Genomic DNA, 23,994 nt, shown 5'->3' on the forward strand with positions numbered 1-23,994 from the left:
ACATTAATCTGGTTAGGATCACTACAGTAACCTTCCCCTGTGCCACCCAGCGCTCCCCTGTGTGCTCAGATCTGAGGTCTCCTCGGTTTGATACTGTGCAGCCATGACACACTGCCATGGCTGAGATGGTGAATGAGTTGAGAGCTGTCAAAATTTTCTTGCAGGGCTCTAGTCTAGGTGTAGACAGAAACACAGACAGGTGAGTTCAGGGTTTTTCCCTGAATTACAGAACTGAGTCCTAACCTTGAAGGAAAAAGCAGGCTGACCGTTACATCTCTTGTGGAACTTCATGAGGTTCAGGTCAGCCCATTTCTCTAGCCTGTCAAGGTCCCTCTGGATGGCAGCATGATACTCTGGCTTATCAGCCACTCCTCTCAGTTTTGTGTCATCTGCAAAATTGCTGAGGGTACTCTGCCTCATCATCACTGCTTCTTGGTGTGCTTCATGGTCATATGTTTTTCTTTCCATGTGTACCAGGGCTCTCCCTGGGCTTTGTTCTCCCAGAGTCTCTTTGCCCTTGTCATCTCCTGATTTTTTCTGTTTGCCCTTGTGTGCTGGTTTTGGCTAGCATACAGTTCATTTTCTTCACAGTAGCTGGTATGGGGCTATGTTTTGGATTTGTGCTGAAAACAGTGTTGATAACACAGGGGTGTGTTAGTTACTGCTGAGCAGTGCTTACACAGAGCCAAGGCCTTTTCTGCTTCTCACCCCACCCCACCAGTGAGCAGGCTGGGGGGGCACAAGAAGTCAGGAGGGGACACAGCCAGGACAGCTGACCCCAACTGACCCAGGGGATATTCCAGACCATATGACGTCATGCTCAGCCTTTGAAGGTGGGGGAAGAAGGAGGAAGGGGGGATGTTTGGAGTGATCGTGTTTGTCCTCCTAAGTCACCGTTACCTAGTGCGATGGAGCCCTGCTTTCCTGTAGATGGCTGAACACCTGCCTGCCCATGGGAAGTGGTGAATTAATTCTTTGTTTTGCTTTTCTTGTGGGCATGGCTTTTGCTTTACCTATTAAACTGCCTTTATCTCAACTCATGAGTTTTCTTGCTTTTACCCTTCCGGTTCTGTCCCTCATCCCACTGGGGGGGACTGAGCGGCTGCGTGGGGCTGAGCTGCCGGCTGGGGTTCAACCGTGACACCTTGTCATCCCCGGGCGGCGGGGGCGTGGTCGCGGGGGGGCCCGGAGCTGCGCTGGGGAGCGCTCGCTGCTGCCGCCCTGCGACTGAAAGTTGGTACTGCAACTCGGGAGCTGCGCATGCGCGGTGACGACCACATGCTCCACGCTGCCGTCCGCCGGTAACGGCAATGCGATACTGCGCTGGCTGCGGGGTGGTGCCGTCGCTGTCGCTGCTGCCACCTGGCGGCCGAAGTGCGGTACTGCAGCCCGGCGTTCGCGCGCCGGCTCTGGCCCCTCCGGCGCGCCGTCGCCGGCCGGCGCATGCGCGGTTCCCGGGAGCAGCGTGGCGGCGCGCAGGGCGCGGGTCTCGGCGGCAGCGGGCGAGCGCCGGGACCGCGCTTGAGGCGAGCGATCCCTTCCGGCGGCGGCGGGGGCGGTGGGGCTGGCGGGGGGTGCCTCCTGCCCGCTGGCCGCCCGGGGCTGGCGGGACGGGAAGCTGCGAAGCGGCCGCCGCGGCAGGCTCCCGGTCCGCCGGAGGCGAGCCGGGCCAGGGCAGCGCCGGGCAGTTCCCCGAGAGCCGATAGAAGGGAAGAGGGGACGGAGGCGGGCACCCCCCAGGCGCGGCCAGCGGGCGCCTTCCCGGCGCCTCCCCCGGCCCCGCTCGGCCCGTGCGGCTGCCCCCAGCTCCAGCCCCTCCCCTGAAGCCTGCGCTGTGGCCGCAGGCAGCCCCCGAGCCCTGTCGTGAGGGCAGCAAGCTGGCCCTGTGATGTTTTCGAGTCTCCCTGAACGTGGGTGCCGTTAGCAGCGGCGCGGGGAACGAGCGGCGTCCGCGGAAGCCCCTGCGGAAGGAGGGGCTCCGGCCAGGGTCGAGCTACGGTAATAACGGTCACTGCTGCCTCTTTCCCTCTCCCAGAGGCCACGCTGTGAGTGCGGTTGTCCGTTCGTCCCCGGGGATGCCGTTGACTGCAGCAGCCTCAGGCTTGCGTGGGCTGTCTCTGCCTGGCCTCCCTCTCCTCGAGGCGCGGGAGCACAGAGGGACAGGCGGAGCGCTTACTGGCTGTGGACGGGAGCTGCTGAAGCTGGAGAGGCCACAGAAAGGTAAAGAAGAAGAAACGGAAGGCCACCTGGCTGGCAGCTGCCTCCCGCTGCAGGCAAGAGAGAGCCTGCCTCTCTGGGTGTGGGAGGATCCCGCCTCGTAGTCCACAGCAGGTCAGACCGCCAGGGTCTGTATGCATGACCAGCAGCGCGGTACGGCCACGTAGTGAGCGAGCGAGGCTACATGTCTAGGAGGCCTCATCTCGTAAGAGCCGCGAGACACTCGCGTGTTCCGTTATGTGGAGGACAGCCAAGCGACTGGAGTTACAGAAGAGGAAGGGAGGAGAGAAGGAGAAAGAAGCGTCTGAACTGGCAAGGTCTCCTGGCAGCTCCAAGAGCGAGAGCTGTGGTGAGTCCTGGGCCCTCGGGGCCCTGTCGCTCCTCTTGTGCCTCCCGGTCCCTCCCTCCCCCTCTCCTGGCCCCCTAGCTTTCTCATGCTGCTGTGACGTTTGTTTTTTTTTTTTTTATTTTTTTTTTTTATTTTGCTTCCCTGTACCTCTCGTCTTCTGTCTATTCTCTTGTCCTGCTCCCTCTTCCTCTCCCCCTTTCTCTCCCTCTTTCATTCGACTCCCCCCCTTACTTTTTCTCTCTGCGTTCTTGTCCTGCTCGCTCTCCGTCTTCCCCCCCCCGCCCCCCGTCTTTGTCCGGCAGCCAGTCGCTGTTTTTTCCTTTTCCATCTCCTTGTCCTGATCTGCATCTGCCTCTTTCCCCGCCTCCCAATTTCTCTGGCCTGTTCCCTGGCGTTCTTTTCCTCCCTGCGCCTGTACGTGCCGCTCTGTGTGCCTGCCTTCCTATCTCTCTTCTTCCTACTTTCTGTTTCTATCCCTTTGTCTTGCTCGCTGTTGCTGTTTATTTTTGTCATTCTGGATCTCACTGTCCCCGTCCTCCTTCCTGTTCATCTCTTACTCTCTGTGACCCTTTGTGCTGCTTCCTGCCCCTTTTTTATTCACCCTCCCTCTCTCTGCAGGGCTCCTGATACCTCTCTTTCTAAATTCATCAACCCCCTGTGCTGCTCATGGTCCCTGTCTTTCTCTCTCTCTCTCTCGTTCTCATTGTTCTTGTCTGTCGCGCTGTCTTGCTTCTTATCCCGTCGTTTCTCGCTGTATCCCTTTGTCCCGCTCCCTGCTCATATTCGTATTCCTCTCTGTCCTGAGGACCGTCCCAGTTTTTTATCTCTGTCCTGCCGCTGTCCTGATTTTTCCTTCTCTGCCATGTTCCCTGTCCCTCTTTCTGTCTCCTCTGTCCCTGCTGCTTATTTCTCCATCTCTGTCCAGACCCCTGTCCCTTCCCCCCAGCCCCGCCTTGCTGTCCCTCTGCCTTGCTTTCTTGCACTACCTTTTCTGTCTTTCTCTGCCCCATTCCCTCTCCCGCCCTTTCTAACTGTGTCCCCCTGTCCAGCTAGCTGTCTCTGCTTTCTTTTTTCTGTTCCTCAGTATTTTTTTATTTTTCCGTATCTCTCTCCCGCTGCCCATCGCAGTTGGTTTTTTCCCCTCTGATGCTGGCCTGCTCTTTGTCCCTTTTGTCTCTCTGTGTCCTTCTGTCATGCTCCCTGTGTCTGTTTAATCCCTTCATCTCTGTCCTGCAGCCCGTCGCTATTTTTTTTTTTCCCTCTTCCGTCCCTTTGTCCTGCTCCCCGTCCTTGTCTCTCTTTCCCTTGGTTTTGCCTCCCATCCTTTTTTCCTTTCTTGCTCCATCTCTCTGTCCTGCTCCCTATCCCTCCCGCGCTCTCTCTGTTTCTGTGTCCTTCTCCTTGCCTCTCCCCACGGTCTCTGTCTTGTACCCTCTTTGGTTTTCTTGTTTTCCGGGTGGCTGGGCCCAGCTACAAGTGGGGGTGCTTCGGCTGGGGGGTTTGGGGTGGGGGCCTGGCCGTGCCGGTGATGGCGGGGAAATAAAGCCTGAAACGGCAATCGTGAAGCGACGCCCTGCCTGTGCTGGGGCTGCCCGGCAGAGGCGTGGGGCCGGGCCCTCCGCAGGTCCCGAGCACTCCCCGAAACTACGTGTGGGGTCCCGGGGGTGCAGGGCTGTGGGGTGGCTACGCTCGGCGTCGCCCGTGGGCGCTGCAGGGTCAGAAATGGAGAACAAGTTTTCTGTTCCTGGGGCTTGACAACAGGCTCGCGTGGCTGATGTGGGGGCTCGGAAACAGACCGAGCTGCGCGGCTTTGGGCCCAGAAACAGAGGTCCGGCCCTGCGTGTTTGGGCCTTGAGAACGGGCTCAGCAGCCGGGTTTTTTGGCTCCCAAATGGGCCCCGAGTCAGCTGGTGTGGGGGCCAAAAGCGGGAGCCGGCTTGGCTGGTTTTGCAGGTGGGTGGGAGGGCGTTGGGGGCTGCGGGGGGAAGCGGGGGGCGGGCAGGGTGCGTGGACCCTCCCTGGAGATGGGGGTCTGGTTGTGTCGGACGCCGAAGTTTGGGAGTCCGGCACGCAGCAGGCCGAACTCAACATCTGTGATGGTCTGTGGGGGGGAAAGGCGCTTTTCAGACCCCACGTGCCCTCTTTGAGTCCAGCTCTTCTTTCTGCGCTGCTCAGAATAGTTGTTAAGTAATTAATTGCGCAAACTAACGAATATTTATTCGGCGTGTAACTCTGATGTTTAATCCCAATGCTCCAGTTTTGACAGCGGTTGATATACAACCTTATGGAAAGCCCAGACCGTTGCACGTAGCTGGAGCTTGTAAGGAGAAGCAGCTGAAATCAGCCGGAGCTTCAGTGCGGAGCTGGGGCTTCAACGAGCCAGAACTGTAGCAAGCGGGAGCTGGAACGAGGCGGGGTGTCCGCTGTCTGGAGCGTGCATTAGCCAGAGGCAAAAGTACCTGCGGCTGTAAGGAGCAGGAGGCGCGATTAGCTGGAGCGTCTTTTCGCTGGAGCGTCCGTCGGCCGGACTGCGCTCCCAGCACGGCGGAAGAGCGGCCGGGCGCGGGCAGGGCTGTCCGCAGCAAGCAGCTCCGAGCAGCAGGGAGGTGAGTTGTCCTTCTGCCAGCGGGGAGCCCGGCCTCTTCCCTCGGGCATGCAATCCACGCCGCGCTCCTCTCTCTGCGTGGAGGGTCTCTCCCGGTCCGTTCCCGCGGGCAGAAGCGAGGTGGGGGTCCCCCGTCTCTCCTGGGGCAGCCCCCCCTGCGAGGGGGCGCGGGCGAGGTGTCGTCGTCCCCTCGGTACCGGGCAAAGGGGAGAGAAACCGGCCGGCGGGAGCTCCTGGGGTGCAGAGCCCTTCCGGCAGAATCCTCCCCTGTCTTTTCACCGTTGGCTGGGTGTGACAAGCAGGTTCATTTCTCCGTCTCCTCTTCTCCCAGTGTAACCTTCCGCGTCACACGAAGAAAATCCTGCGTGGTCAATTCCGCTTGCTGCTCAGGTAATCGCACGTATCGGGCTGGGGGAGTGGAGAGAAACACTTGCGAGTTCGAGGGCGCTACAGATGCTCCACGTTAAACCCACAGAGAAGGCAAATTTGCTGCCAGTGCAGAAAGGGTGATGGAAAAATTGCTGTTCACAGATCGTGCCCTGTTCCTGAACTGGTCCCTTGATGTGTTTTTGTTTCAGGGGAAAGAATGAAATTTCCTGTCTGGTAAATTCAGAGCTGCCTGTTAGCTTCTTCAGGGTCGCGTGTTTCTCTTCTCTCTGTTCATACTGATTTGATGGGCAAGCTGGAAATAGCCTTTTACTTTTTTATGTATAACTGAATTTTTAGGAATATGTGGTGTCCCTGTAGTTCATTTTTGAGCACCTAGATGCCAGTAGAAATGTAATGAGTGAAACATGATGGGAACTGGTACTTAAACTTGATTTTTATTTGTGGTTTTTTTTTTCCTTCCCCATTAAGAGTGTTGATGGCATGTTGTCCCGTGGGACAATCCCCATTCCGTTCAGCGGAGTCTTCAGTCTAGGACTTCTAAGTGAAAAAGTTTGTCCTTCCAAAAAGGGCCTAGTCATTCCTAGGACCGAGGCATAGACTTGGAGAGTCGCTTAAGTACATGATCGGAATTAAAGCCAACTTTCAGTTGACGTTGCTGCTGTTGGTCTTTGCTTTCATTGATTTCTCCACCACTCCCTCGTGGTTGGGAGCTCTGAATCGTAATGTTTTTCAGTCTCTAACACATTTCCACCCCCACCCCCCAAAAAAAGGAGAGGCAGTGTCTAAAAGTTAATTAGTTTCCTCACAAATGCATGAGTAAATAAAATTTGAGTTATGATGGTTAAAACCATAAAAACGACACCAGTCTTGCAGATCTGGACTATTTCTGAACAGGCATTCATCACACGCAGAAGTCGTCAGGGTACGGATCACCTGCGCTTCATGCTCTGACAAGAGAAAATGCTGAGGCAGGGATGAGCTCTGAAAGAAGAAGGAGAAAAAAAAAAAAAAGAAGGCTACAGGGTCACGGTTTTGTTTTGTTGTTGTTTGATTTTAGAGAGTGCAATATTGACTGGTGCCAGCCTGCAGAGCTCTTCTGCTGCCTGGCCTCTCCTTCTCTTTCATGGCTGTAATTGTTGTTTGGATAATTGTAGAAGAGCAATTAAGTTACTTGCCTCTGTGAATGTGCTGGTAATACCAGGAAGGCAAATGCTTGAACCAGTAGTGAATAACTTGGCGACGAGTAGAATTTCTGAAGGAAGAACAGCAGCAGCAACAGGAAGCAAATAGCAAGTGACCAGAAACTTGCGTGTGTCAAAGGCATCAAAGCTTTCTTGCCGAACGTTGTTTGGCAATATGTTCCAAATGGCTTTTTTTGGTAAACGTAAATTTTCAGGAAGTTCAGGGCTGTGTGTGGCAAAACGTGTCCCTCTGCGTACGCGTCCTGCTACGTAAATAGCATGGGTCAGTGGCAAGTCCAGTGGCAGGGCTGCTGTTCCCTACTCTCGACGTTGCCGTGGTAGTGTTGCGGTATTTAGACCTTCACGGACGGGCCGAGGAACGGAAGGAGAATGCCCGTTTTCTGTAAGGGCTCAGAATGCCGACCCTTTTCTCTGCCTGCCACTCCCCTGTGCGTGAGATGAAGCTGTTTTATTTTTCTCCCTTGTTCCTGGTCTAAATATTTCTGGAGCTGTTGCTGCTGTGGGTTTGCAATTGGTGTTACTGCGTTTTTGTAGCGTTCTAGCGATGGGTCGTTTCTGCTGTGGCGAAGCGTCGAGATACGGTTTTCGGTTTAAAGCGTCGGAAACTACGTTCACGGAAACCGGTAACTCGCGGCGTAGGGGAAACCGATCTGGCGTGTGCAGCTGTGCTCACAGGGGTGCTCGGTGGCTCCTCATCAAAACGGCAGGCTGTGTGCGTGGACATCCGTAGGGTTGCGCTCTGGGTCCGAGAGCGTTAACGTATTTTTGCTGTTGGAAGATGGAATGGAGCGTGTGCCTGTTAAATCTCAGGGCGGTCAAAAGCTAGGAGGGACCCTGGGCGGGTTTGGTGGCACAACTGCGGTTTTAAAAGATCTTGACCGTTTGGAGCAACGGCCTGGAAAAAATGATTCCTTTTTTGCAACGAGGCAGTTCACGAGGACAGATGTGTTGCTGTGCTCTTTAGCAAAACTACTCAACTTGGGACGTATAGGGTGATGAAGCCTCGGCTATACTAAGGCTTGAGAAAATGTATGTAGGTCTCTATGTCTGTCACCTGCGTGTATCTAGGAAAGTGAGTTCTAGTGAAAGTAAAGTTGCCAATGAGTCAGGAAAGAAAGGGGAAAAAAAAAAAGGCACGGTTGTCTGAAAAATGCAAAAGCTCTAGTGGCCTGTGTCAACAACTGTACCGAAGATGACGCAAAAATACTTTTTCCTCCGCTCAGTCGTACTGTCTTCACAAACCTTCACAAAAAAAAAAGGCAGCTTTGGATTCCTACCCAGCTTTGTGCTAATGTTTTTTTTTTTTTCTTCTCTCAGCTGGATGTCAGCTGGCACCGTTTCGCCGTGGTTGCCCTTTCTTCTGCCGTGATGGTATGAGACAGATGGAAAGATTCCGTAGTGGCCTGCAAGTACAAGGTACGCCTACGATGTGTGTCTGCATTTTTCCAAAGGTACTTGTGGTATGGGCTTTAACGTTGAGAGTGTGCCAACTCTCCTTCTACTTTTTTTTACATGAAATATTTTAACACAAATACTAAAAATAAGTTCTGTTCCGGAGCATGTTACACCTATACAAAGTTTACTTCCCTCAGTTTATTTTCTCTTCCTGAAAGCATAATATTCTGTTGCTGTGTGCTTGCTAGTAAATGATACTGTGAAAATAATTTTGTACTAAAAGAGGGAAGAAACTGTTCGTAAGAGTTCAGCTGTTCAGAAGAAACAGACTTTGTTTTCACGATAAAAGCTTTATGCTTTTACAGTCAATGATTTTTTTTTTTTAAATATCTTATAGTAGTACTCAAAAACGTTACGGAGATAATTAGCATCTGTACTAAAAGCAATCAAGGTCAAAGAAGAGACGTGGACAAAACAGGACAAACGGGTGTCGCATCTGTGTGTTTTCCAGGCTTTCCCGGGAAGCATTAGCAGCCTTGTAACTAGTGACAGTGAGTCCTGAGGTGTTTTTGATGAGTTACTGCTTCAGTAATGTATTTTTTCCTTTAACCTACAGTGTGTAATTTTGACTTCAGTTGGAAAGAGATTTTCCAAAATGGAAGTCTTTCTCTCTCAAAGAAATTTTGTTTTATAAACTTCCCATCAGAGTGGATCTTCAGAGGTGATCGACTTGACAGTAGAAGTCATCAGTAATGAGACTTTTCACTCTCTTTAAAAAAAGAAAAAAAAAAAAAAAGGTCAATTTCCTTCCAAAGACCCAAGCGCAGCCCATCTTCCTAAAGTTGATGGCATCACTGGTCTTTGGTTTCTCAGTTGTAACAGTCGAGATAACATGAAAACGTGTTGCTCTGCATGCTTCGGTACTGCCAAAAGCATTAGGGAATCCGCCAGTCCTTTTTGGTAGTCTGAGGTATTGCAGCACTGGGGATTTTACAAATTGACTTGCATTGTTTAAACTGCAACTGCCAAATAGCTGTAGTATGTGATTTGTTAGGTGTATGTAAGCAGTTTAGGTATTTTTCTAAATGTTTAACAAGAGAGGCAACTGAATGTTATGGGTTTTTTTTTCCTGATGTTTTGACGGAGTGCTCTGAAGTACTTTCTTTCTGTCTGGCTTTCAATGGTGCGTTTCCCTGGCAGTTCAGTAGCACCTCTCTTGGGCAGCTCAGCTGGCCAGGTGTCCCTCCGCGTTCTGTTAACACGCACAAAAACCCCTAGTCACGTTATAACTGTGTACTTTGGAGAGAGATAATTTAATGGTATGAATTCAGAGCTGTGCAAGTTAAGGTAATGGAAAAGGAAAATCAAATACTTTTACAGTATAAGTATTTTTATTGGACGTATATAAACGTGGGCACACCTTTTTAGTGTAAAGTGAATTATTGAGATTTATTCTTTATTTTTCATTTTGCTCTTCGGAGTTTTCCACTTCACTTTCAGCTTTATTCACCAAACAAGCAAGATGCAAAGCAGCAGCAGCAGCGCATGGGCTGTAGCTGTTGCAGTGGATCCGTAAGCGTAGATTCTGATTGCGTACGACCTCGTCCCGCAGCCTCCCAGGGTTATCTCCCTGCAGCAGTGCTGTAAGGAAGGGAGGAGACGTTTTCCAGCACCGGCAAGAGTGTTTACTTGTATGCTAAGAAGGTGTTCAAAATGGTATCGATTAGCCTAAATGCTGATTTTAAGTGTTCAAATCGCTCTTAACTTTTAAAGGAGGTGGTGTATTTCGAGCTGACCTGTTTACCTGGAATCCTGCTTTAGCTCAGCGACTCTTCTTGTGCACCCCCAGGCTCTGCTGGCAGGGCGGTATGAGAAGCTGGAAGGTCCTTGACTTAGTATAAACACTGCTTAGCAACAACTACAGCATCGGTGTGTTGTCAACATTATTCTCATCCTGAATCCAAAATGGCCCTATACCAGCTACTCAGAAGAAAATGAACTTTATTCCAGCCGAAACCAGAACAACCCCAAACCCTCTGATTCTGGGACTGCAACGGAAAAAACCAAACGACTTTGGGACTCCTGGGAAAGCCAAATCCGCCTGGATTTGTGCGGCTGGAAAGCAAAAAACCCACCCCATTTTCATGCACAAACCCACAACCAAAAGATCACCCCTTTTTATGTTGTGGAAAAGCACTGAAACACACCCCAAAATGAGTATTTTGAAAAAGCAAAAAAACTCCCCAGTTTGGGGAAGATTGGGGGTGAAGCAGAGGCAGTTTGAGGGGCGTTGCTGGGGGTCCTCCCAGCGTGGATGATCTGGTGTGGATGCTCTGTTGCGGGTTATCCCAGGTGAGTTACGTGCTGTGGATCATCCTGGGTGGACTCCCTGGGGTAGATCATCCCCACCCGTGTCCCCCCATGCACCTCTGTACCCTCACCTACCCTCTCCCCGGCGTGTGTTTCTCCCCTATATATGCCCCCCACTGCTCCAGCCCGCCCCCTTCACCCATTCGAGTTTTTAACCCACGCGAGTTGTTTCCCCCTGCATCCCCTGCTCTTCTATCTACTGTTCCTCCCCCCCCCCGGCTTCCTTTCCCTCCTCCATATTCCACCCCCCCCCCATCATCCATCAGGCTCCAGACCCCTGGCATGCTGCCTGCATCCCATTCTCTGTCATTTTTTTTTCTTCTTTTCCTTACAAGTTGTTGTTGTTGTTGTTTCTTTTAAATGATTAAACTGTTTTCATTTCAAGCCACGAGCTTTCTCACTTTCGCCCTTCCGATTGTCTCCCCGTCCCACTGGGGGCGGGGGAGCGAGTGAGCGGTCGCGTGGGGCTTTGTTGCTGGCTGGCGTTAAACCACGACACGAGGTGAGTTGCAAGCCCTGCCTGGCTAATGCTGGAGGCTCTCTATGTTCCTCCTGCCATCTTGACAGGCCGTCCTTGTTCTTCATTGCCGCTTTATAGCGAGCGCCTCTCGCGCTGTAAGCGGCAGTAGTACTGGGGCCGCGCAGGTACTGCGTGTTGCAGGCAGCAAAGGGCAATTGTGACGCTTGCTGGCGGGAGCGGCAAGGAGTGCGGAGCCACGCTCCTGTAGGGAGCAAAGACGGAACCTCGAGGGCTCTACGGTCCTCTGCTGAGGACTACTAATATCCCGACACGCCTCTTTGCTTTCCCTGCTTCACGTCTGATTACTTTGCACGCCGGAGGGCGGGGCGGTAAGTAACACCGTGCAGCGTCTCTTCCATCAGAGACAAGCCCCGCACAAGAAGCCTTGCGTGCGTGCAGGATTAGGAGAGCAGAGCTCTGATAGCACGGAGGTGAGGAAAGGTGCGCCCACCCCAACTGAGCCCCAGGGTCGCCAGGGTATCGCTCGCTTGCAGGTGGGCCGCTCGCCTCTGGTGCGCTGGGACGCGGCGTTTCCTGCTGGACAGAGCTGCCCCTCTGGCAGAAAGCAGCTTTGGGTCTCTTGTGGCCTGCCTTCAGGCTGTCACCTGAACCAGGTGTTATGTTTTTTTTTAAATCTCTCGCCAGCAGCTGTTGACTGGCTGCTTTCACTCCCGCAACCCTGATGCCACATGCAGAGGGATACAGCAGTCCCTGGGGCTTGCTCCAGGGGACCACCCCCCCTCCCCCCTGCCGTTTGCAGGTCCCTGTGCTGCTTCTCCTCTCTAGATAATGGGGTGGGGGGGCAGGGACAGAAGCGACCACCCGAGTTGTCTGTTGTTTGCACTTGACTGCTGTAAACGCTCCAGCCACTCGGGTGCTTTTTGGAACGGAGGCGATGAAGATGACTGCCCGGGCTGCGAGTGGGGAAAGGGCAGGGCAATGTAAGCCCTGTGCCCCCAGTAAGTAGTTGCCGCCTGTGGCTGCTCTCTACTGGGCTGAGCTGTCAGTCATCCCTCATCCAGCTGCTGCTCAGAAGAGGATCGTTACGGGGATGCGGATGCTGCTGCCCGGTGACCGAAGGTGGGAACTGGCGTTGGGCTCCAGCTGTTGCCGGGCAACCAAAACGCATTACGGCATCTCGGCAAGGGCGCATGCGCGCTGCGCCTTTTACGGCGCTCGCCGCTGTTGCCTGGCAACCGAAGCGCGACACGGCGCCTCGGCAAGGGCGCATGCGCGACGGCGCGGTTTACGGCGCTCCCGCTGTTGCCAAGCAACCAAAACCCGTTACGGCAGCTCGGCAAGGGCGCATGCGCGCTGCGCCTTTTACGGCGCTGGCCGCAGTTGCCAGGCAACCAAAGCGCGACACGGCGCCTCCCCAACAGCGCATGCGCGACGGCGCGGTTTACGGCGCCCCTGCTGTTGCTCGGCAACCAAAACCCGTTACGGCAGCTCGGCAAATGCGCATGCGCGCTGCGCCTTTTACGGCACTGCCCGCTGTTGCCTGGCAACAAAAGCGCGACACGGCGCCTCAGCAATGGCGCATGCGCGGCGGCCCGGTTTACGCCGCTCCTGCTGTTGCTCGGCAACCAAAGCGCGTTACGGCAGCTCGGCAAGGGCGCATGTACGTTGACTCGTTTACGGCACTGGCCACTGTTGCCTGGCAACCAAAGCGCGACATGACGCCTCCGCAATCGCGCATGCGCGGCGGCGCGGTTTACGGCCTCCTCCTGTCGCCTAGCAACCAAAAGGTGTTACGGCAGCTCGGCAACGGCGCATGTGCGTTGGCTCGTTTACGACACTGGCCACTGTTGCCTGGCAACCAAAGCGCGACACGGCGCCTCGGCATCCGCGCATGCGCGGCGGCGCGGTTTACGGCGCTCCTGCTGTCGCCTGGCAACCAAAACGTGGACCTGGCGTTCGGGTGCCGCGCATGCGCGATGGCGCCTTTTGCCGCCCTCCTGCTGTTGCCTAGCAACCAAAACGCGGTTCAGCAGCTCGGAGCCGCGCATGCGCCGTGGCGGCGCGTTTCGCCACTGCTCTCTTCCGCCACCTATTGAACAGACTTCGGTACTGCAGCTGGGCTGCTGCCCATGCGCGCTCGCGCCTTGTGCCAAGCGCTCGCCGCTGCCACCTCGCGGCCAATGTTCGGTACTGCAGCTCGGAGGCTGCGAGGGCGCGGGGCTGCCGCTGTCCTGCACGTGCCGTCCGACGGTAACGGCAGTGCGGCACCGGCGGGAGGCGCCGCCGCGCTCCTTGCTTCCTCCCGGTGACGAAACGCCGCCGGCAAGGAAAGCTTGCACGGGCTCTCTGGCTGGCCTCCCTCTCCTCGCGGCGCGGGAGCACAAAGGGACAGGCGGGGCGCTGACCGGCTGCGGGCAGGCGCTGCTGCGGCTGAAGCTGGAGAGGCCGGAGAAAGGTAGAGAAGAAGAAATGGAAGGCTGGCCGGCCAGCAGCTGCCCCCCACTGCAGGCAAGAGAGAGCCTGCCTCTCCGCGTGTGGAAGGATCCCTCTTCGTAGTCTGCAGCAGGTCAGACCGCCGAGGTGCACCGCAGGGTCCGTATGCAGCACCGACGGCGCGGTACGGCCACGTAGCGTGCGAGCGAGCGAGGCTCCGTGCCTAGGAGGCCTCGTCCTGCAAGACCTATGAGACGCGTGTTCTCCTAGGGGGAGGACGGCCGCGCCGCCGGAGTTACAGAAGAGGAGGGAGCGGGAGAGGAGCAGAAAGAAGCGTCTGAACTGGCAAATTCTCCTGGCAGTGCCAAGAACAAGAGCTGTGGTGAGCCCCGGGCCCTCGGGGCCCTGTCTCCCCTCTTCCGCGTTCTGGTCCCTCCCTGCCCCTCCCCTGGTCCCCCCTCTTTCCCACACCGCTGCCTTTTTTTTTTTTTTTTCCCTTTCCTCCCTTGTACCCCTGATACTGAAAAGCCGGTCAAAGAAACTCCCTAAGACTCGTTTTGGAGTTTTAGAAAGCAGGCATTCTTCATTGCAGCGCTGGATGCACGGGGGATAGTTGCACCTAGCGTGCATGCCACAGCTGTAGCACAAACAGGTTATACAGAATAACTAATTGTATGTTAATCAGATTAGTATACATATACGTAAAAACGATGGCACCCGATTATCGTAGTACTGCCTACATCCGATCACGCGCAATGAAGGATCCATTTGAGATGAAGGGCTGCTTTTGCAACCACTGACCCATTTGAAGTTCTTGCTGGCTGTCCTTGAAGTCTTTATTCTTGTCCTTGTTCTTTGATCTTGAAGCTTAACGCAGTTTCAATCACATGTGGTCAGTTTCAGCATTGTTCTCATCTACCGTAAAGGAACATCTAGTCATAAGAGCAAAGAACTGCAAAACTTAGGAGTACCTACCTCTGCTAGTTAATTGCTTGGCTATACTTTTGTCTATTGTTTCAATTGTAGTGTTAGTATAAGATTTCTAATAATTATTTACCAAATCTCACTTTTGCAGTCACCTAGCAGCAAACCAGTTTCCACAGCTGGTACAAAATATTAAAACCATCCCAATATTTAGACGTGCTATACAGAATGTATGGAAATAGGCTATCAGAGGTGTCCGAGGGGCAGAGGGAGCGCCGGGGGGCGCCCCGAGACCCGGAGCAGACTCGCTGGCAGGACTCCATAGGCACGCGACTGACTGAATAAACACTGGCCGCCCGTCCCCTTTGCCCTCCGGGCTGCGTTTGCGCTCCCTTTGCACGAGGCGAGGGGCCGTGAGGGAGCCCAGGGGAGGAGGAGGTGAGGCGCTGGGGGGGTCAGGCCGTGCCCCCTTCCCCCCCCCCGCCCCGTTCCTGCTGGGCTCCAGCTGTTGCAAATATTCTGGTAAAGAAATCAAAATTTAATCCCATAGAAGAGTTAGGTTTGATTAAGAAGTAAAATTGTGAAGCATAACGTATAGGATCGTTAAGGTTGAAACGTAGCCATAGAAACTTTAGGAACTGTGTTCGCGTGACTCTAGGAACCTTAATATTGTTAAAGTTTGAAATAGCTAACCCTAGAAACCTCACCAGGAAGTTACTGGTTTTTCTACGTTCTGTTTCAGGAAACTAAGGAAACCGTCGTGGACACCAGTTTGCTGCTTGGAAACCCCCTTAGCCTTCCCATCTCGATTTGAGTATCAAAGATTCCAGTCAGCAGAGCTAAGTGTAACTGACCAATGATTGTTTTTAAATAAGAACATTGATAAGGTTATATAATCAAAGGACCAATCATTATAAAGGTTAAATTTAAGAACGAGCAGAGTATGCATTTTTACGGAAGGAGCTTAGGTAACAATGACCTGACAAGAAAAGTCTGTAAAAACTGATGGATTTTGATCCTAAGCGGGACACGCCTTTGGAGGAGCGATCCCCCGTGTCCCCAGCGCTGCGATAAACAAAGTGCCCGCTTCTTAACTTCACGTTGGTGTTAAGGAGTTTTATTCCGGATTTCGGTAACGGTTTTGGCGACCCAGATGGGACCTTGCGAGTGAGACTGGACGAGATCGAGTGTCGATCGAACTCCGGCCGGCACCGAGGTATTCTCGGGGAGAACCATCACCCTCGACTCGCAAAGCTCCTCGCAGCGTTCCCTGGAAAAAAGGTAAGGCGCTGCTTCTTTGGAATTGGAAAGCCCGCCCGTGAGGCGCGGCGAAAGCTTCGCAGGGTTGGGGCTTGGAGGGTACCCGTCTGCAGCGGAAGCCTAGGTGTCTGCCCGTAAGGCATAAGCGAAAGCTATTGCTGGGTTGGACTTTGTGTATTATTTGGGACAATTGTCATTTGCATTTGTTTGGTATTTGGTATTTGAATGTATATAAGTATAATGGCATTAGCAAAATTGTTTAAGAATAAGAGTGCAGGAAATAGAACTGCTGATGAAAAGTTACCAGAAACATCACCGTTGGGACGTTTATTGGCACATTGGGGTGAATTGCAGGAAAAATGGTAAACAAACAGAACTTTGAGTTACAATACTATATTGCAGTTACTGTTGTTTTGTAGGAGAGAGAGTAAATGGAATAAAGTGCCATATGTAGATTTGTTCTTTTTAAGTGAACGTATCTGACGGGGACCGGAGGGGAGTCTCCCAGCAGAACCTCTGGTTACAGCTAAACTGGGAGAACAGAAAATTGAATTTGAATTGATACTAGGGTCACCTTTTCAGTTTTAAATACCTTAGAGGGAGAGTTAAGTGTTGAAGAAATTGGTGGTGTCGGCGCAACAAGTGAACGAGAAACTAGACCCTTCTTTAAATCTTTAACAATGAAATTAGGAAAGCAACGGGTCACTCAGCAGTTTTTGTATGTGCCAAATTCTCCTAAAATCCTGTTAAGGAGAGATCTATTTGAGAACTTAGAGGCAGAAATTAAATTTAAAAATGGAGAGATTAAAACTTTAATTCCAGAAACTAAACGTATCGAAGCAGTGGCTTTGTTGTTAACAGGACGGTTACCGACAGCAGAAGATTATACCAGTCAAAGTATAATGCTGTAATTCCAATCGTCTGGACTGGGAAGTTCCTGGTAAATCCAAAAAGCAGAACCTGTGAGAGTTGATTTAAAGCCAGGATCGAATCCGGTAAGAATTAAACGATACCCCCTAAAACCGGAAAGTCGGAAAGGGTTAGTAATGGTAATACAAAAATTTTTAAGATACAAATTGTTAATAGAATGTGAATCCAGATATAACACCCCGATCTTGCCTGTTAAAAGGCTAATGAAAAAGATGATAGATTAGTTCAAGACCTCCTCAGAGCAATAAATCAAATAGTACAAGATATTCATCCGGTAGTAGCAAATCCTTATACTTTGTTAACAACCCTAACGGAGAAACAAGAATGGTTCACAGTGTTAGACGGAAAAGATGCCTTTTTCCGTATTCCCTTGGATCCCAATAGTCAAGAGGTTTTTGCTTTGGAATGGGAAAATCCTGAGACTGGGAGAAAAACACAATATACGTGGACAGTCTTGCCTCAAGGCTTTAAGAATAGTCTTACCATTTTTGGAAATCAATTGGCACGAGAATTAGGGATTTGGAAGAAAGAAAATAATCAAGAAATCTTGCTGAAATATATGGACGATCTGTTAATTGTAGCTGAGACGGAAGAACAATGCACAAAGTTAACTATTAACTTTTTGAACTTTTGGGGAATCAGTGGATATTGAGTGTCAAAAGAAAAAAACCAAATAACCCAGAAAGAAGAAACTTATTTGAGTTTTAAAATCCTAAAAGGACAGAGACAATTGGGAACTGAGAGAAAAGAGGCAATTTGTCGTCTCCCCGAACCTAAGACTAAAAAAATGAATGACGAGCATTTCCGGGAATGGTTGAGTGGTGTCACCTGTAGATTATAAATTGTGGCTTGCTGGCCCGACCTTTATAGGAGCAGCCCAAAACCTCAAACAATGGATTGGACCGATGCCGAGAAAGCTACTTTCCAAGAATGGAAACAGGCTGTAATCGGGGTGCCAGCCCTAGGCCTGCCAGATCTCACAAAGACACTTGAACTTTTTGCTCGTGAAAGAAGAGGTATAGCTCTGGGTATCCTGGCGCAATATTTAGGGCCAAGTGGGCGAGCTGTGGCCTACTTCTCGAAGCGATTAGGTAACGTGAGTCTGGGATGCTCTGGTCGTCCGAGAGCCGTCGCTGCAACTGTGCTACTGATCCAGGAAGCTCGTAAGTTCACCTGAGGACAAAGGATTAGAGGACAAAGGATTACTGTATGTTTCCCATATGATAACTGTTGTGCTAAAACAGAAAGGGGGGCATTGGTTATCCCCTAGCAGAATGCTGAAATACCAAGTGGCGTTGCTGGAACAAGATGATGTTTACCTAAAAACTACTACCACCGTTAACCCTGTTGCGTTTTCAACAACTGATCAAGTTAAAGGAGAACTGGAACGTGACTGCTTGCAGACAATCGAAAGAGTTTACTCCAGCTGACTGGATCTCTGAGATGTGCCGCTAGAAGAAACAGATTGGGAACTATATGCCGACGGAAGCGGTTCCATCTGTGAAGGAAAACGTTTATCAAGATAGACAATAACTACTGAGGAGGTAATTGCGTTGCCAACTTTGCCTTCGACGATATCTGCCCAAAAGGCTGAATTGATAGCTGTTATTCGAGCTCTGGAACTAAGTCAAGGAAAGCGAGTCAACACTTGGTCAGACTCAAAGTACGCTTTTGGAGTAGTACGTGCACACGGAGCGATACGGAGAGAAAGAGGACCGTTATCTGCACGAGGAACCACCATTCAGCACGCAGAACAAATACCGAAATTGTTAGAAACCATTCAAAAACCAACAGCAGTCACGATAATGCACTGTAAAGCACATCAGTTAGGTAAGACTGGTCCTAACGCAGGTAACCGACTGGCTGATAAAGCTGCTAAAGAGGCTGCGGAAAAAGGCATCCTAGCACTAGTTCCAGAGAAAAGTATAAAATTGCCTAAAGAAACTCCAAATTATAACGAAAAAGATGAAGAATTAATTATTAGATTGCAGGCTAACAAAATGAAACAGGATAGGCTGTAACACCGACAGGTCAAATAATAGTCCCACCCACAATAATAAGAGAAATTGCCCGAGCTGAACATCACAAAGTATACTGGGGAACAGAAAGTGAAATATGACAAAGATTGTTTAAACAATTAGAAGCGGATGTGAAATTTATATATAAAAATATCCCCGAATCAGTAATAAGATCATCTTTGGGATTATGAAATAAGGAAATTTTTTAGGAGAATATTAGCAAATTGATTGTATAGAATTGCCTTGAAAAGAAGGATATATCCTAGTTTTAGTTGATATCTTTACTGGGTGGCCCGAGGCTTTCCCTTGTCGCACCAACAAAGCAAGGGAAGTACTCAAAGTCTTGCTCAAAGAGATAATACCAAAATATGGGATGCCTGTAGGAATGTCATCTGACAATGGCCCTCATTTTATAGCAAAGATTGTGAGACAAGTTGAGCAAAGTATTACCTATAGATTGAGACTATCACACCCCATATAGACCACAAGCAAGTGGGGGGGCGGGGGGCGGGGGGAGAGAGAGACAGAGACAGAGGGAGAGAATGAACTATACCCTTAAGCAACAGTCGAGTAAAATTTGTCAGGAAACCTCACTCCTCACATGGGTTAAAGCATTACCCATGGCTCTATTAAGAATCAGAGTATAGCCAGAAGAGAAAGAAAATTTAAGTCATTATGAAATGTTGTATGAAAGACCGTATCAAGAGTCCTATGTTCTGAGTATCTTGAGTGCCTTTGGAGATGTTTTTAAAAGGTGTTACGATTTCTTTAAGCAATTCTTTTCAAGAACTTTGTCAGTATGTCTCCACAGCTGGACCCTTGGAATTGGACGTAGCAGCGCATCCCTTCCGACCAGGAGACTGAATATATATAAAATCACTGAGAAGCGGAAAGGACCGTCTCGAGTCATTTTAACAACCCTTATAGCAGTAAAGGTCTGGGAGAAGAACCTTGGCTTCATTATTCAAGAATAAAGAAAGCACCAACAAGAAACCGGAAGTCTAAAGAAACTGGCCCTTTAAAACTGAAAATCTATAAGTAAGTTTCACGTTATCTGTTTGGGAAAACGGCTGTGTGAAGTTGATAATATTGGGGTTGCTATTAGGAATATTGTCGAGGGCAATAATCTTTTTGTGTGTTTAGAGGGCGTATGCATTTTTTTTGAGGGGTTCTAAACATGAGATAAACAAAATGAAACAATTATTGTTTGAGCTATTAATCTTGAGATTAACCGTTTTTGTAATTTGGATTAAAAAAAAATAAATCTAGTTTTGTAACTGATTCAAAGTTTTGTAAAGACACAAAATTTAACCTCAGTAACAGCCTGCCTTCCGATTCCAAAGTCAGATGAAAATCTAGTTCCGTGGAGAATACTGACATTGAATTTAACCAAAACTTGAGAAAAGATGCAGAACAATGAGAATCATTTTAGCAAATTAAATTGGATGGATTTAAAAGGCAATTATTTTTTTTAAATTTGAAAGAAGGAATTATAGCGTTGTGAATTATAACATTACCAAACCATCCACCTCATGGACAAAAGAATTCATTTAATCGCCCTTCGGGAGAAACTTGTACAAGCACCCCTTGGGGCTGTCAGTTGCCAAAACCGTAGAGACAAGTGCAAAAAGGAACTTGGGATCATACTGAAAATATAAAACGATGTTTAGAATTTACTGGAGTTCCAGGATCCTTGTTAGAGCCACCCAGAGTCGGGACCATCTATGGAAATTTAGACTGGTTTAGACAACCAGAGAAAAATCACACATCCTAAACAGAGCTGAATGAAGGTTTATGTTTGCAGCTCCTCTGACCCCAAACTCCAAAGACTTTCTCTAGTAGCTAAAGCTCTAAGATGGGGATGTATTTGCAGAAAGCATAATAATATTTTACATGATCTTTGGTCCCCTCTTCGGGACCAAACGGAAAAAATTTAGCTCGGAGTTGACTGTATTAAAGGACAGGTGAAAAGTTCAGGCTTAACTGTTTGGGTGACTAGTGATGATATATGATCCACTCACCTTTTCATGAAGGAGAAAGGCAAATCGTGGACTTTAGACTTAATAACTCTATCCTCTCTCTGGAAGAAATCTCCCTTGTGGCCTCGCTGGTGGACCTGGGTAAATGGAAAAGATGATACCTGGCAATGGCCAAGTCTTAGAACTAAAATAAGACGGGTATTAAAATCTGTATTTTGACCCCAGTTAACACCTCTTCCCCATCAGCTGACTCTTGACATCTTTCATTCAATCAAGGAAGTGCCTGCTGCTTAAGTTCACATTGGTGTCGAGGAGTTTTGTTCCGGATTTCGGTACCACAGCTGCGGGCCGGGGCTGGAGGAGCCGCAGGTGCGGGCAGTGAGGCTGATGGGGACGGCCCCTCCCTGGCCAGGGGGGGCTGCCGGGGGAGGGGCCGGGGCGGGGCCGGTGGGAGCCCAGGCAGGAGCGGAGCGGTGGCTGGGGTGCTGCTGCCCTTCGGGAGAAGGTGAGCGGGGCCGGGCGCCCCTCGGACCGCGAACGTCGGAGGCGGGGGTGGCCCGGGGGAGGTGGGGGCCGCCTGTGCCGAGGCCGAGCCCTGGGGGCTCACAGGGCGGCTGGGAGCACGTGCGCGCGGGGTCGGGGGGGGGGCTCACAGGGCGGCTGTGAGCACGTGAGCGCGCGGGGAGGCGCTCACCGGGCCCCGTGACGGGGCTGCGCAGTCGGCCGGCGGGTTCTGGGGAAAGCCCCGAGGGAGGACGGCGGGGTCCGTGTCGGACGCACGGAGCGGCAGCGGGGCCGCGCCGTGCCGTAGCGGCGGCGGCGGGCGCTGCCCGGAGCCGGAGCCGGGCGGGGGGTGCCGCGCCGTGCCGTAGCGGCGGCGGCGGGCGCTGCCCGGAGCCGGAGCCGGGCGGGGGGTGCCGCGCCGTGCCGGAGCGGCGGCGGCGGGCGCTGCCCGGAGCCGGAGCCGGGCGGGGGGTGCCGCGCCGTGCCGGAGCGGCGGCGGCGGGCGCTGCCCGGAGCCGGAGCCGGGCGGGGGGTGCCGCGCCGTGCCGGAGCCGGGCGGCGAAAGCGCGCCGGAGCTGCCCGGAGCGGCGCTGGGGGCTCGGCGGGAACTGCGGCTGCGCCGGCGTGGGGGTGGGCGGAAACGGAAGCGGCGTCCTCTTGGGGTCGGGCAATAGGGCAGGCTGCCTCCTGGGGTATGCCGGGAGCTGTAGTTTTCGCGGACTCGGCGGCCGGGCGGCAGCGTGGCTCTCGGGCGCGGCGTAGTCCTCGCTGCCGCCGCGGCCCCCGGAGTCCGACAAGGTCAGACGCAGGAGCGTTACCGGTTTCGTGTGGTTTTCCGCGGGCTTCCCGCTGCGCCCGCTCCCCGACCAGCCGTGCGGACGCGCCTCCCGGGCGCATGCGCAGTCCTGCGCGTGGGGCAGCCCGGCGTTCGCTCGCCGGCTCTGACCCCTCCGGCGCATGCGCGGTCCCTGGGAGCAGCGTGGTGGCGCGCAGGGCGGGGGTCTCGGCGGCAGCGGGCGAGCGCCGGGACCGCGGGTGAGGCGAGCGATCCCCTCCGGCGTGGCGGTGGCGGGGGGTGCCTCCTGTCCGCTGGCCGCCCGGGGCTGGCGGGACGGGAAGCTGCGAAGCGGCCGCCGCGGCAGGCTCCCGGTCCGCCGGAGGCGAGCCGGGCCAGGGCAGCGCCGGGCAGTTCCCCGAGAGCCGATAGAAGGGAAGAGGGGACGGAGGCGGGCACCCCCCAGGCGCGGCCAGCGGGCGCCTCCCCGAGTCGCCGGAGCTCCCCCGGCGCCTTCGCTCGGCCCGTGCGGCTGCCCCCAGCTCCAGCCCCTCCCCTGAAGCCTGTGCTGTAGCCGCAGGCAGCCCCCGAGCCCTGTCGTGAGGGCAGCAAGCTGGCCCTGTGATGTTTTCGAGTCTCCCTGAACGTGGGTGCCGTTAGCAGCGGCGCGGGGAACGAGCGGCGTCTGCGGAAGGAGGGGCTCCGGCCAGGGTCGAGCTACGGTAATAACGGTCACTGCTGCCTCTTTCCCTCTCCCAGAGGCCACGCTGCGAGTGCGGTTGTCCGTTCGTCCCTGGGGATGCCGTTGACTGCAGCAGCCTCAGGCATGCGTGGGCTGTCTCTGCCTGGCCTCCCTCTCCTTGAGGCGCAGGAGCACAGAGGGACAGGCGGAGCGCTTACTGGCTGTGGACGGGAGCTGCTGAAGCTGGAGAGGCCACAGAAAGGTAAAGAAGAAGAAACGGAAGGCCATCTGGCTGGCAGCTGCCTCCCGCTGCAGGCAAGAGAGAGCCTGCCTCTCTGGGTGTGGGGGGATCCCGCCTCGTAGTCCACAGCAGGTCAGACCGCCAGGGTCTGTATGCATGACCAGCAGCGCGGTACGGCCACATAGTGAGCGAGCGAGCGAGGCTACGTGTCTAGGAGGCCTCATCTCGTAAGAGCTGCGAGGTGCTCGCGTGTTCCGTTATGTGGAGAAGAGGAAGGGAGGAGAGAAGGAGAAAGAAGCGTCTGAACTGGCAAGGTCTCCTGGCAGCTCCAAGAGCGAGAGCTGTGGTGAGTCCTGGGCCCTCGGGGTCCTGTCGCTCCTCTTGTGCCTCCCGGTCCCTCCCTCCCCCTCTCCTGACCCCCTCGCTTTCTCATGCTGCTGTGCCGTTTTTTTTGTTTGTTTGTTTGTTTTTTTATTTTGCTTCCCTGTGCCTCCTCTCTTCTGTCTATTCTCTTGTCCTGCTCCCTCTTCCTCCCCCCCTTCCTCTCTCTCTCTCTCATTCGACTGCCCCCCTTTCTTTTTCTCTCTGCGTTCTTGTCCTGCTTCCTCTCCCTCTCCCCCCCGCCCCATCCCCGTCTTTGTCCTGCAGCCAGTCACTGTTTTTTCCTTTTCCATCTCCTTGTCCTGATCTGCATCCGCCTCTTTCCCCGCCTCCCAATTTCTCTGGCCTGTTCCCCTGGCATTCTTTTCCTCTCTGCGCCTGTACGTGCCGCTCTGTGTCCCTGCCTTCCTATCTCTCTTCTTCCTACTTTCTGTTTCTCTGTCTATCCCTTTGTCTTGCTCGCTGTTGCTGTTTATTTTTGTCATTCTGGATCTCACTGTCCCCGTCCTCCTTCCTGTTCATCTCTTACTCTCTGTGACCCTTTGTGCTGCTTCCTGCCCCTTTTTTATTCACCCTCCCTCTCTGCAGGGCTCCTGATACCTCTCTTTCTAAATTCCCCAACCCCCTGTGCTTCTCAATGGTCTCTGTCTCTGTCAGTGTCTCTCTCTCTCTCTCTCGTTCTCATTGTTCTTGTCTGTCGCGCTGTCTTGCTTCTTATCCCGTCGTTTCTCGCTGTATCCCTTTGTCCTGCTCCCTGCTCTTATTCGTATTCCTCTCTGTCCTGAGGACCGTCCCAGTTTTTTATCTCTGTCCTAACGCTGTCCTGATTTTTCCTTCTCTGCCATGTTCCCTGTCCCTC

General features: G+C 52.7%; 1 protein-coding gene and 2 long non-coding RNA genes across 3 annotated transcripts; 1 reads left to right on the forward strand and 2 right to left on the reverse strand.

Moving 5' to 3' along the window:
• The first annotated feature begins 1,123 nt into the window (after window positions 1-1,123).
• LOC138686930 (uncharacterized) lies at window positions 1,124-9,610 on the forward strand. Its single transcript, XR_011326282.1, has 5 exons — window positions 1,124-1,233; window positions 1,376-2,566; window positions 4,823-5,171; window positions 5,502-5,560; window positions 8,080-9,610. It is a non-coding gene; the product is annotated as an uncharacterized lncRNA (long non-coding RNA).
• Window positions 2,666-23,699, reverse strand: LOC138686932 (uncharacterized). Its single transcript, XR_011326284.1, has 2 exons — window positions 23,319-23,699; window positions 2,666-2,773 (listed from the first exon to the last, which is right to left on the reverse strand). It is a non-coding gene; the product is annotated as an uncharacterized lncRNA (long non-coding RNA).
• Window positions 15,461-22,912, reverse strand: LOC138686933 (skin secretory protein xP2-like). Its single transcript, XM_069793022.1, has 7 exons — window positions 22,894-22,912; window positions 22,732-22,756; window positions 21,247-21,914; window positions 20,595-20,736; window positions 20,251-20,295; window positions 16,496-16,585; window positions 15,461-15,635 (listed from the first exon to the last, which is right to left on the reverse strand). The coding sequence occupies exons 1-7, from the start codon at window positions 22,910-22,912 to the stop codon at window positions 15,473-15,475; spliced, it is 1,152 nt and encodes a 383-aa protein (XP_069649123.1). The 3' UTR covers window positions 15,461-15,472.
• Window positions 23,700-23,994: the final 295 nt, after the last annotated feature.

This window comes from Haliaeetus albicilla, chromosome 9 (genome assembly GCF_947461875.1).
Source record: "Haliaeetus albicilla chromosome 9, bHalAlb1.1, whole genome shotgun sequence".
Classification (NCBI taxonomy): domain Eukaryota; kingdom Metazoa; phylum Chordata; class Aves; order Accipitriformes; family Accipitridae; genus Haliaeetus; species Haliaeetus albicilla.